Raw genomic sequence first — 12,375 nt, 5'->3', positions numbered from 1 at the left:
AAAGGAAGGACGATTTCGGAAAGAGGTGTCATAAAAGTGTCACAAACGCAATCGTCAGGGCTGGTGTGTAGTGAAGCTTAAGGAAAATGATAGTGGTTGTTGTCTTTGCGGTTACCTCCTAATTACCCCAACTACCCCTCTCTCTTTCTCTCTTAACTATTTTTTTTTACTTTCTTTCTCTACTCCTACTTCTACTACTAGCTTTGTAATGTAACAAACTCTCTCTCTTTCTCTCACTCTCTCTCGTACACACAGTTTTCTCTTTCTCTTTCTCTCCTGCTCTTCCTTTATTATATTTCTTTACTTCTTTTCTTTCTTTCGCTCACTAGTTGCTGCATCGCTTTCTGTTCTTTCTGAGAATTCTCTCTGAATTCTCAGACAATGAGAACGGTTTTCCACGGGAATTAAAATTCCTTCAGCAACTTTATTTAATTTTACTTCTTTTTCTCTCTCACTCATTTTTCCAATTTCTCTCTGAAATTTCTTTTTCTCTCTCTCTCTCTCGCTTAGCTTCCTATGGAAGCTGGAGGAGAAGATTGTTGCGTGAAAGTCGCGGTTCACATCAGACCGCTCATCGGCGATGAGAAACTCCAAGGCTGTAAAGACTGTGTCACTGTTGTGTCTAACAAACCACAGGTACACAGAGACACACACTCTCACACATTCAGTGTGTTTTTCTCAGTTTAACTTGAAACGGTTACGAATTCAGTGCTTGTCAATGAATTTTGGTTATTTAGCAGAGAATTCAGGAGGAGTAAATCTAGGGAGATCTGGATCCGTATATAGTAGACTTTGCATGCGTTTCTTTGATTTGAAGTCTTTGTTCTCTATAATCCGATTTTGGATCGGAGCTAAGAAGTTAATTGAGTGGTACTTTACCATTGCAATTTGTTTGGATTTTGATTTTCTGAAAGCTTTTGACTGGTATCATGTTCTAGTGGCAATTTGGTAAATCATGGTAGTGTCATGCGCACACTCTTTTTTTTTTTTTTGCATTTTTGGCTTATTCTGGCTTAAGAGTTTGAGGTTGTAACTGGTAATGAATTTCTGTGAGGAACAGTGAGAATACAAGGAAAGTTAATTCTTTGATTTTATGGGGGGCTACATAGATTCTGCTCTGTTTGCTAGCTATGTCACTTGTGTATATTGCATTTAATAATTTCTCAATTTGGATAAAATTTGCAAATCTTTTCTTCTTCTATTAATTCTGTAGTATAAGACAAGGCGAATGAGGTCTAGCTCAAATAGCATCTTCTTTCCTTGTTGGGTGATGTTGTAGGTTCAAGACTTACTGGGTGCGTGTTTGACTTAGTAAAAAAAAAAAAAATGCAATTCATATATTACAGATATGTATGTGAACAAAACTCCCATTGTTGAGGGGTCGTGATTGGTAGGCAGCCTTACCCTCTTTTTTTTTTAAGAGGCTTGTTGCAAGAGTTGAACCTGCAACATATCGCATTTGGTGGAAGGCACCGTCACACCAAACCTAACCTCTAAATCGAATACTATGAATATCTAAGCTTATTATTTTTAAAAATAAATAAATAAAATGAACAGCAAAAACATACTATCTTGTTTCTTGTTCCTTGTGGAAATTTCTATTTGTTTGACATGCATTCTTTTGTATGATAAGTACGGACTTGATTGGTTGGATAAACAAAAGAATTTTAACTGTTGGTAAATGGGAAATTGCAAGGAAGATAATTGATAATTATGTATTATGTTTTATCTACATGACTACCTGAGACATACATGGCTAATATAGGATTTGGTACATCTATGGTAAGATTGCACTTTTCAGAAATGTATTTTGACGTGGGATTAAATGCCGGTTGTGGATGTGGTGCAGGTACAGATTGGTACACATTCCTTTACCTTTGATCATGTCTATGGAAGCACGGGTTCTCCCTCATCTGCCATGTTTGAGGAATGTATTGCTCCACTAGTTGATGGTCTATTCCAAGGATATAATGCTACGGTTCTTGCTTATGGTCAGGTAAAGCTTGCTCAAGCAACACTTACATGCTTTTCCATCCCCTTTACTTTGCAGTTGACATTTTCAATCTGTTGCAGACGGGTTCTGGTAAAACATATACCATGGGCACAGGCTTCAGAGATGGTTGCCAAACAGGAATAATCCCTCAAGTTATGAATGTTCTGTTCAGCAAGATTGAAACTCTAAAGCATCAAACTGAATTTCAATTGCATGTTTCCTTTATTGAGGTCTGTTGAAGTACTTGTTTCCTTGCTTGTCTCAATTAATTTGAAATTCCATACGTTATGATCAGTGACATTTCCTCTCTCTCTCTCTCTCTCTCTATATATATATATATATATATTTTTTTTTTTTTTCAATAAATATTTATATTAAAAATCATGTTAGTATGAGTCATGTAGTATATATATATATGTGTGGCTTGAACAATAAATTATTTCATCAAGGGTTAGGATTTATCAATCACATCATATATAGCACATGAATTTCTGGGTATTTTCTGCAGATTTATTTGTCCACTACTTGTGTTGTACTAGAAAACTATATGATATTAAAATAACAATAAAAGATTTCACATTATTGGGCTTAGTTTATGTAATGCACCAATGATATTCCACCTTTTTTTTTTTTTTTTTTTTTCCAATTAGATAGGTTTTAAGGTCTCTTCTCTAATTTTCTATTCCCTTACGTCTTATAGTGCAACTTTCTCAAACAAGTTTCAAAGAACCTTATCAATTTTTTTAAAAAAAATGCTATGAAATGGCCTATCATTTTCCTGAATGTAACTTCTGAAGCTATTCTGCCTTCTTAAAGCAAGCATCTGACTAAAAGATTTCAATGTGAAAAGATTCTAAAAGAAGAAGTACGAGACTTGCTGGATTCCACTTCTTTGAGCAAACCAGAGACTGCAAATGGGCATGCAGGGAAAGTACCTGTTCCTGGGAAACCACCCATACAAATTCGTGAATCATCAAATGGTGTGATTACACTGGCAGGTTCTACTGAACTCAGTGTAAGTACATTAAAGGAAATGGCTACTTGCCTCGAACAAGGATCATTGAGCAGGGCAACTGGGAGTACAAATATGAACAACCAGTCAAGGTTAGTTAAGCATCTCCCTCTTTCTAAATTGTGTTTTCATGAGTTCATCTGTATTTGAGGAGGAAACAGAAAACCGGTATGACCTTAAATGTTCATAAGTAAAACCTGTTACATGGCAAGTTTCTCTGGACATCTTAATATAATAAAACATCAATTACAAAATATAGTTGGAGAAAGAAAATGCCTAGTTTCACTCAATGAAGTCTTATTCACAGGAGTCAGGAATTTAGGTATACTATACACATATTGGGACATATCTAGATCTTTTTCCTCTTATATTTTACCCTTTTGGCCAACTATTCAATATTTCAATTCAGCCTACCAACCTGGATTTTAGGGTGGCATTGCATGTAAAACTCTTTTTGTTCAATCTGCAGTCTACACTATTGGTTTAGTGACCTTTTTTCATTATTTGGTTGTCTTTAAAGCCGTTCTCATGCCATCTTCACGATCACATTAGAGCAAATGCGCAAGTTCAATCCAGCTATCTCTAGTGATAGCAGTCTTGATGAGACTCTGAATGAAGAATATCTATGTGCCAAATTGCATTTAGTAGATCTTGCTGGATCAGAGCGAGCTAAAAGAACCGGTTCTGATGGTCTACGTTTTAAGGAAGGTATGTGGCAATGTACTTGACATGTTTAATTGAAATGTGCCTTCTGGTCATCACAAAATCACATCAATACTTCCATCTTTCAAACAGGTGTTCACATTAACAAGGGCCTTCTTGCACTTGGTAATGTTATCAGTGCACTTGGTGATGAGAAAAAGCGCAAAGAAGGTGTTCATGTTCCATACAGGGACAGTAAGCTTACTCGGCTTTTGCAGGTTCGATATGTTTAAATGTGCAACTGTCATGTTGTAAAGGGCAAACTTTCATTTATTATAATAAAGGACATTAAAGATGTGAAGAATTGGACTTTGATGCCTTTGTTTTGCTAGATGAATCTCATAGCAACTCCTTAGTCTGATTGCTAGTCATTAATTTTGAAGAGAGCATATGAGATCCATTGATTTATTGTGCTATTAGTTATCACCTTTGAAAATAAAATGTATGAATATGTATCTGAGTGAATGTGCAGCGTATTAGATCATTTCTGGTTTTATTATGCTTTGATTTTATATATGTTCTTTGTTTATTTCTTTTTATTTAATTTTTAAACTTAGCTAATGCATTTTGACAGGATTCACTTGGTGGTAACAGCAGAACTGTTATGATAGGTAAGTTGCTTATTGTTCATTTATTTGATTTCTCATGGGCAATATCCCATGTTGCTTTTGGCAATGATGGTGACCTTATTCTCTTTCATAGCAGTTGCCTGAATGTGATTTTGTTTTATATGTATAAAAATAAAATGAAAGTATAAGGGTACAATATAAACATGATAAAATAATTTCTTTTTATTTTGTTTCTTATGAAAGTTTCCCCTCAATAAAATCTGTATATTGGTGCAATAATTGGTCTTTGTATATCAGCATATTATATTAACTCTCTCATCCTATTCCCAAAGTGTGTCGTCCAAACCTCACAGACATGTCATGTTTCCAAGTAGCTAGAAATAAAGATTTATCCTTCACATCTCTGGCATTGCTCATGCCCAAATAATCAATGGCACTTCAGTTTAAAAATCTAGTATGTGCACTCAGGCATCACTTTTGTTATGTCCAGAAAATGCTTTTCAGCATCTCTTAGATGGTTCTCAGGTTTTCAGCATCATTAATAAGATACTACAAAATAACTACTGTCTGTATGTTGCATTTTTGTGTGTTCTAGTTTTCTTATATCTCTTATATTTCCCTTCACTTTCCTTCCAAAACAGTATCTCTGGGTATCATGTTTTCCTCATATCATCAAAATTTCATCCTTTTTCAGCCTGCATTAGTCCTGCTGATATTAATGCTGAAGAAACCCTTAACACTTTAAAGTATGCAAATCGTGCTCGCAACATCCAAAATAAGCCTGTTGTAAGTCTTTCAGATTGATTCTTTCTTTCTTTGTTCTTTCTGTTTTTCCCCCTCTTTATGAAATTTAGATACATATTTGTTACCATTGCATAAGTGCAATCATTTCTCTTCTGTGTTTTATCATCGAGCAGATCAATAGAGATCCTATGTCCAATGAGATGCTAAAAATGCGTCAACAACTAGAGTATTTGCAGGCTGAGCTTTGTGCTCGTACAGGAGGATCTTCTTCTGATGAAGTACAGGTACTTTGCATCTTATATTTAGATTAATTGTTTATTACTACAATTCAATGACCACGTTTTTCAAATATATTCTCAAAGATAGTTGATAATTAATGGAAATTAGTTCATAAAACTAATCATGAGGTTTTTAAAAAGAAATGTTACTTGGCTTAGTTTGACTTATATTTGTGATCTCTTGTTGATCCTAGAATGAACTTTACTATTCTTTCTTCCATCTGCTCTCGGAGATAATGTATATTTCACTAAAGTAAAGTTACGTTATTGTGTAGGTTCTCAAGGAAAGGATTACTTGGCTTGAAGCTGCTAATGAGGATCTCTGTCGGGAACTTCACGAATGCCGCAGCAGATGCACAGTTGGAGAACAATATGAAACAGATGTTCAAGTACGTTCTAGATACTCCTATTAAATTTTTTTGTGACTTCTAGTCTTTCTCTACTGTCATTTATGTCTCTGAGATGTGACTATAATAATAATAATAATAATACTATTATTATTATTATTAACACTGCACCCTAATGTTTTGGTTATGAATAATTGTTACTACAAGACTGGGCTTTATATATCATCTGGATACATATGTGAACCTAAAACTTCATCTTCCAGGATGGTAATACTTGCCCTCTAAAAAGTGATGGTCTTAAAAGGGGCTTGCATAGCATGGAGTCATCTGATTATCAAATGGGTGAAACACTAACAGGTATGAGTCTTCTCAAGTGTGAGATCTTTTATCAGCTCAAATTAAGTTTAAACTTCATTTCTGGTTTGTTGTATTTGTTTTACTAGCTATTTTATCATCGATCTCTTCCCCTCTCCATCTTGTTCTCTCTTTCTTCTTTTTTGACATAGTTTAAGTTTGCTCAGTTGGAACCATTTCATCTAGGCTAAGTTGCCAATTATCAGGTGATTCAAGGGAAATTGATGAAGAAGTAGCAAAAGAATGGGAGCACACACTTCTGCAAAATACTATGGACAAAGAATTACATGAATTAAATAAACGTTTAGAACAGAAAGAGGTATGCATTTTGTTGTTATAGTTACATGTTCAGCATTAAAGTGTCCTCTGATTCTCCCCTATGGATTCGTCTTTTATGCATAAGTGTAAAAGATAGGAGAAAAACATGATTGTAGTATTCGTCTCTATTTTTTACTGGAAAATTTTATGCAGTGAAAAAGCATATATGAAATTTCTCCCTTATATTAATGCATTCTCTTTTTATTAGATGAGATAAACACACACACACACACTTACTACTACGAATCTGTGTCTATATTGTTTTATTTAAGCATGCAGATGGAACAGATTTCACATGACATGTTCTTGTAGTTTATGTGTCTCTTTGGGATCTATGTCTGTGCAGTCAGAGATGAAACTTTTTGGAGAGTTTGACACTGTGGCCCTCAAGCAGCACTTTGGAAAGAAAATCATGGAACTTGAGGATGAAAAGAAAACAGTGCAGGTTAAATAGAACTTTTTAGAATATGCATGGTTTTTTGAGAAAACCAATATTTACTTGTTCACATGCTATATTACTGCAGAAAGAGAGGGATCGTTTGTTGGCTGAAGTTGAAAATCTTGCTGCTAATTCAGATGGACAAACACAGAAATTGCAAGATATCCATGCCCATAAATTAAAATCACTTGAGTCTCAGGTGAAGATCGATCTCTCTCTCACTAATGCCATTTCTTTTAGAAGGTACTCCTCATAACTAAAATTGTAAATGTCTTTTTACAAATCATAAACACCAGATTCTGGATCTCAAGAAGAAACAGGAGAGCCAGGTCCAGCTTTTAAAGCAAAAGCAAAAAAGTGATGAAGCGGCAAAGCGATTGCAAGATGAAATTCAGTCCATAAAGGCACAAAAGGTTGAATCTCATTTTGGTCTTGATTAACTTTACATTCTTTGTCCTATTATTTCTACTATATTGGGCTACTTTTTTAACTTCTAGGTTCAATTACAACAAAGGATAAAACAAGAGGCAGAACAATTTCGGCAGTGGAAGGCTTCTCGAGAAAAGGAGCTGCTGCAGGTACTTCTTCTTACCTTTTAAAAACAAATGTGTTTAATTTATCAAAGAGACACGTTAGTCCACCAACTCTTATGCCATTTCCAGAAAATTCTTTTTGGAGCCAGAGGTGTGGTCTATGAAGCTTTATTGTTGCTTTCAAGGAAGTAAAATTGAGCGTGTGGTATTTGAACTCATATGTGACAGAACTTGCAATTTTATTTGTGTTTTATGTCATAATTGAAATACAATTTATAACACACATGACAGTTTTTGCTACTGAATTGGTAGATGTGGCAGATTAAAAGTGTTATTCTCATACTATTAAAGTCTACCAGCTAGTTATGAGCATAAGTTCTTGTTCTAGATTCAGCTATTATAAACTTCATGTTCATGCAGCCTTGTTATTAGCCTGCAAATAAATACACTCATGATGATTAAGTGTGGATGGTTTCAGTTAAATGCTGCTAGAATTGAATTATAGAGTTACACCTCATCGTTGTTGGAAAATTTTATTTCTCTTATCGATGGCACATAATGATGACAACAAACTTGAAGCACTCAATGCTGGCCTCGTTTGTGTGTGTGTGTTGCTTGGTGGGTGGGTAGCTTTTCATGAAAAACAGTGATGAAATGATAGTTCTTAATGTAAAGTAGATATATTTTGCTTACTTGTGGACTGTGGGAACCCTTAACAATTGAAAAGGGAAGAGTAAATCTTAGGTTGATGTGAGATGAGGGTTATTCTACTGTAAGACAAAAAAATTCTGTGGCAATATCAATAAATAGAACTATTGGTTTAAGCATCCCCTTTTTTTAAACTGCTACTGAAGATTTTTTGGAAAATCCCAAATGACACCTCTACCTCCCATGAGCGTGGGTTGTGGACAAGGTCATGGGTTCACAACCCATGGAGCGTGTGAGTTGCTTGCCAACTAAAGAATGATCCCTATAGTAGAATAGCAGTTTATATGAATTTTTCTACAATGCCTTCTTTATGACATTCTTTTCCCCTTTAAAGGTACAGGTTTCCATTTGAGTATGCTTTCAGATTGTAATGATATATAAATTTTATTGCATTGACTATGTTATTAATATTATATACATCCTTGTGCTTATGATACATTTGCAAATCAGTTACGTAAGGAGGGAAGGAGAAATGAGTATGAAAGGCATAAGCTTCAAGCTTTAAATCAGCGCCAGAAAATGGTGAGTATTTTGCTGTTGCTAGCTTGTTATTTATTTAATCATGCATCTCTAACAAAAAATCCCATTTAACATTTGGTAAAAAACTTCCATAAAATTGTGCTCCTATGGATGTCAATTAGTTCAAGTAGAGTCACTCACATAAGGGAAAAGGCAAATGTGAAACACCCACAAGTAGTTTTCCTATTGTGTCTGTAACATACATATGTAACAAAGTTAATTTCTTCTATTTCTATTTTTAAGGGCTGATCGAAACCTTATGCGTGCGTGTCTGTTCAGGTTCTTCAAAGAAAGACGGAAGAGGCTGCCATGGCCACCAAGAGGCTAAAAGAATTACTAGAAGCTCGAAAGTCTTCTGTCCGTGACAGCTCAGGTATGTTTTATTTTAATTGATGACAAATTTTATCTTTATATAGAGGCCCCTTATTTTAAAATTTTTGAAAAAATGTGCGACTTCTCTATTAAAATTTTTGAAAAAATGTGCGTCTTCTCTATGTAACATTAAAATGTCAGCTTTACCCTTTATCAGAGCATATGCATTCAATAGTTAAGAGTAAAGCCTTGAAGGGGTGGGGGGTGTCATACATTATGTAGAAAATGTGGGGTTTTTAAACCATGGACCTTCCCTTTTTTATTCCAATTTTCTAATTGTGTATCTTCTTCCAGTTATTGTCAATGGAAATGGAACAAATGGGCAGGTAATGATCTTTGTTATCTCTCTTCTTGGGATATGTTTTTGAGGCTATCCTATGATATAAAACCATCCTAATATAAAGTTGCATCTTTAGAGCAATGAGAAAGCCTTGCAACGTTGGCTTGATCACGAGCTAGAAGTCATGGTGAATGTGCAAGAAGTTCGTTATGAGTATGAGAAGCAAAGTCAAGTGTAAGAAGAATATATATTTTCAGTTAATAATTATATGTGATGTGTAGTGATGGCCTATATAATAATAATGCTGCAATCTCCAGGCGAGCTGCACTGGCAGAAGAGTTAGCCATGCTGAAGCAAGTGGATGAGTTTGCCTCAAAAGGTCTTAGTCCTCCAAGAGGAAAGAATGGAATTGCTAGGTAAATTTTGTGCTATAAGTTAGTTTAATTACTCCTGAATTTTTTTTCTTTGGTATAGTATGGAATTTAATAAACAAGATAGTATCAAATATATAGAATAGAAAATGCTTAAAATCTCTTTCTCTCTCTCTTCTGGTGTTTTTATTGCTCATTCTTTCTTGTTCAGAGCATCCTCCATGTCACCAAATGCAAGAATGGCCAGAATTTCTTCACTTGAGAACATGTTGAGTATATCCTCCAATTCACTTGTAGCTATGGCCTCGCAACTTTCAGAGGCAGAAGAGCGGGAGCGTGCCTTTACTAACCGTGGACGTTGGACTCAATTGCGCTCAATGGGAGATGCAAAGAATTTGCTTCAATATATGTTCAATTCTCTTGCAGACTCTAGGTACTTTCTTTAACCTAGTAATGTTCTCAATATTTTCAATTTATCATTACTCACTCTAATTGTATAATGAATGTAATAATAATATGGGTAATTTTTTTGAATAATGGTGTTTAGGCAGAATTTCATTTCCTTATCTAAATTTTAAGTATAAGTTTGCACGTTTCTACAGGTGCCAATTATGGGAGAAGGATATGGAAATGAAGGAAATAAAAGAACAACTTAAAGAACTAGTAGGACTATTGCGGCAGAGTGAGACACGAAGAAAGGAAGTTGAGAAGGAACTAAAATTGAGAGAGCAAGCTGTTGCAATTGCATTGGCTACATCAGCTTCGGTGAGATTATCTGTTGTTGTGTCTAAGTTTTCTTCATGCATTAATGTAATGACTTTACAGCCTAATTGTTGCTTAGAACTGAAGTTTGAGAAATGAATGATTTTGAATTTGTAATATTGACACCCATATGCATCATCATAAATTGGTCAAGTAATCTTGGAGGACGTTGGTTAAGTGACTTTTAAGCAGCCTTTGGAGTTCTAAATTTAGCTTTACTACTAAAGTAATATATTATCAATTGACACCTAAGATTTCAGGTCCTTTCTACAGTTTATGAAGCTATTGTTGATGTTCTCATGGTTTCCTTAGCCTTTGCTGCCTACAGTTTATGAACCTAATCTTGAATGCTTTTTTTTATTGATATAATCATTTTTATTATCTCTTCAGGCTGGGCTTGAACAGGTGAACTCACAGAATTCCTTGAAACAATTTGCTGATGACATGAGTGGTCCCTTGTCACCAATGTCTGTGCCAGCACAGAAACAGCTCAAATATACACCAGGCATTGCTAATGGCCCGGTCAGAGAATCAGCAGCATTTATAGATCAGACGAGAAAGGTTAATGTTCTGACCCTTTAATTGTAAATTGCAATCTGCTTTCCTTTTGGCTAAGAAAGTTGAATTTGTTGTTAGTACAGATGGTACCAATTGGGCAGTTGTCAATGAAAAAATTGGCAGTTGTGGGACAAGCTGGGAGGCTCTGGAGGTGGAAGAGAAGTCATCACCAATGGCTAGTACAGTTTAAATGGAAGTGGCAGAAGCCATGGAGACTTTCGGAATTGATTAGACACAGCGATGAAACAATCATAAGGTCAAGGCCTCGTCCCCAAGCTCTACAAGATACAATGTAATGCTCTAAGGTCACCGGCTTTTGGTTGCCAGTATTCATCTTTGACCTATAACTATGATCCAACACATAGCACGGGGATAGCATACAAATAAAGTGCAGGTAATCTTTCTCAAACTAGCACATCTTTGTGAAATATCTACAAATCCACATCTATAACATTTACCATTTTGGAAAAAATAAAAGTGATTAGAACAAATTATTCAAAAACACTAATACCTAAGTGTATAACACTTCTAGGTCCCAAAGACATAATTGTGTCATATTTTTTATAATAAAAAAAACACAATTATGTCCTTGGGACCTAGAAATCCTTGGGACATGATTGTGTTATTACAATAGTTAATAGTAACAAGCATGGTAGCTATGGTAATGATCACATCACTGTAGTTTTAAAAAGTGCCAATAAATATTAGTCTTAGCTGTCGAATTGGAGAATGGAGACCAGCTTGTTCAATGAAATGGCCAACTGGGAATTTAATATGCTTCCAGGAAAGGTTAGGTAGATTTCCAAATTAACTGCTGGTCATCAAAATGTGTGTCCAGGTCAAGTTTGAAGGAAGGTTGAAAGATTGTTTATATTTTATTTTTTTGGATAAAGAAGTTGAAAGATGATGGCATCAATAAAGCTTACTATATTTTTTTTGGTGTCTATGGGTGCAGTGTGCTGTAAGTGGTTGTCAAGGGATATCTGCTTATAGCAAGTCTTGGATGAGTTGATTTTGAAAAAAGCTAGCTTTGTAGTATTGAATTCTTTTGCGATGGAAGCATCTTGTAAAGCTGTGTTGATGCTACCAATAATACCCAGATAGTTAAAAAAGTAAAAAGACACCAAAAGCTGAGATGGTCCAAATGTTTGACGCATTGGTGAAAGGGCATTTCGCTCGAGGTGTCGCCAGTGTTTTGGTAAAAATTTCTCTACATAACAACCATACTTCAAGGAAGGAAAAATTCTTTGATCAAGTTATATAAATGTGTATTAAGGCTTTCTTTTTCTTTTCTTTTTTCTTTTTTATTGTAATTTACTGGCTAATTTGTGTTAGTGCTTAACTGTTTAGTGTGTGTGTATGTAAGCACAATATTGATATTGTTGGAAAGAATTGAACTCCGTCGAATTTCTACTACATCACAGCAAAAGGAATTCTTTATACAGATTTTTTTCCCAGTTCTTGTCTAAAGTTTATAGTCAATTTTATTAAAAGTCATTGAAGCATCCACGCAATT

The 12,375-nt window shown here is 35.0% G+C and overlaps 1 protein-coding gene across 2 annotated transcripts; it reads left to right on the top strand.

Moving 5' to 3' along the window:
• The first annotated feature begins 200 nt into the window (after window positions 1–200).
• LOC126710217 (kinesin-like protein KIN-4A) lies at window positions 201–12,316 on the top strand. Of its 2 annotated transcripts, none has more exons than XM_050410596.1 (26): window positions 201–636; window positions 1,850–1,996; window positions 2,074–2,223; window positions 2,844–3,097; window positions 3,526–3,713; window positions 3,801–3,925; window positions 4,282–4,318; window positions 4,971–5,062; window positions 5,194–5,304; window positions 5,574–5,687; window positions 5,909–6,002; window positions 6,167–6,318; window positions 6,664–6,762; window positions 6,842–6,955; window positions 7,053–7,169; window positions 7,254–7,334; window positions 8,448–8,519; window positions 8,796–8,889; window positions 9,183–9,214; window positions 9,305–9,402; window positions 9,486–9,584; window positions 9,751–9,972; window positions 10,142–10,304; window positions 10,692–10,862; window positions 10,943–11,253; window positions 11,815–12,316. In XM_050410596.1, the coding sequence occupies exons 1-25, from the start codon at window positions 517–519 to the stop codon at window positions 11,153–11,155; spliced, it is 3,159 nt and encodes a 1,052-aa protein (XP_050266553.1). In that variant the 5' UTR covers window positions 201–516; the 3' UTR covers window positions 11,156–11,253; window positions 11,815–12,316. The 2 variants fall into 2 exon arrangements, with proteins under 2 accessions (XP_050266553.1, XP_050266561.1); XM_050410604.1 differs by having other exon boundaries at window positions 202–636; window positions 6,206–6,318.
• Window positions 12,317–12,375: the final 59 nt, after the last annotated feature.

This window comes from Quercus robur, chromosome 2, assembly GCF_932294415.1.
Source record: "Quercus robur chromosome 2, dhQueRobu3.1, whole genome shotgun sequence".
Taxonomy (NCBI): Eukaryota; Viridiplantae; Streptophyta; class Magnoliopsida; order Fagales; family Fagaceae; genus Quercus; species Quercus robur.
The sequence above is the reverse complement of the archived record's forward strand: the minus strand, read 5'-3'. Positions and strand labels throughout refer to the sequence as shown.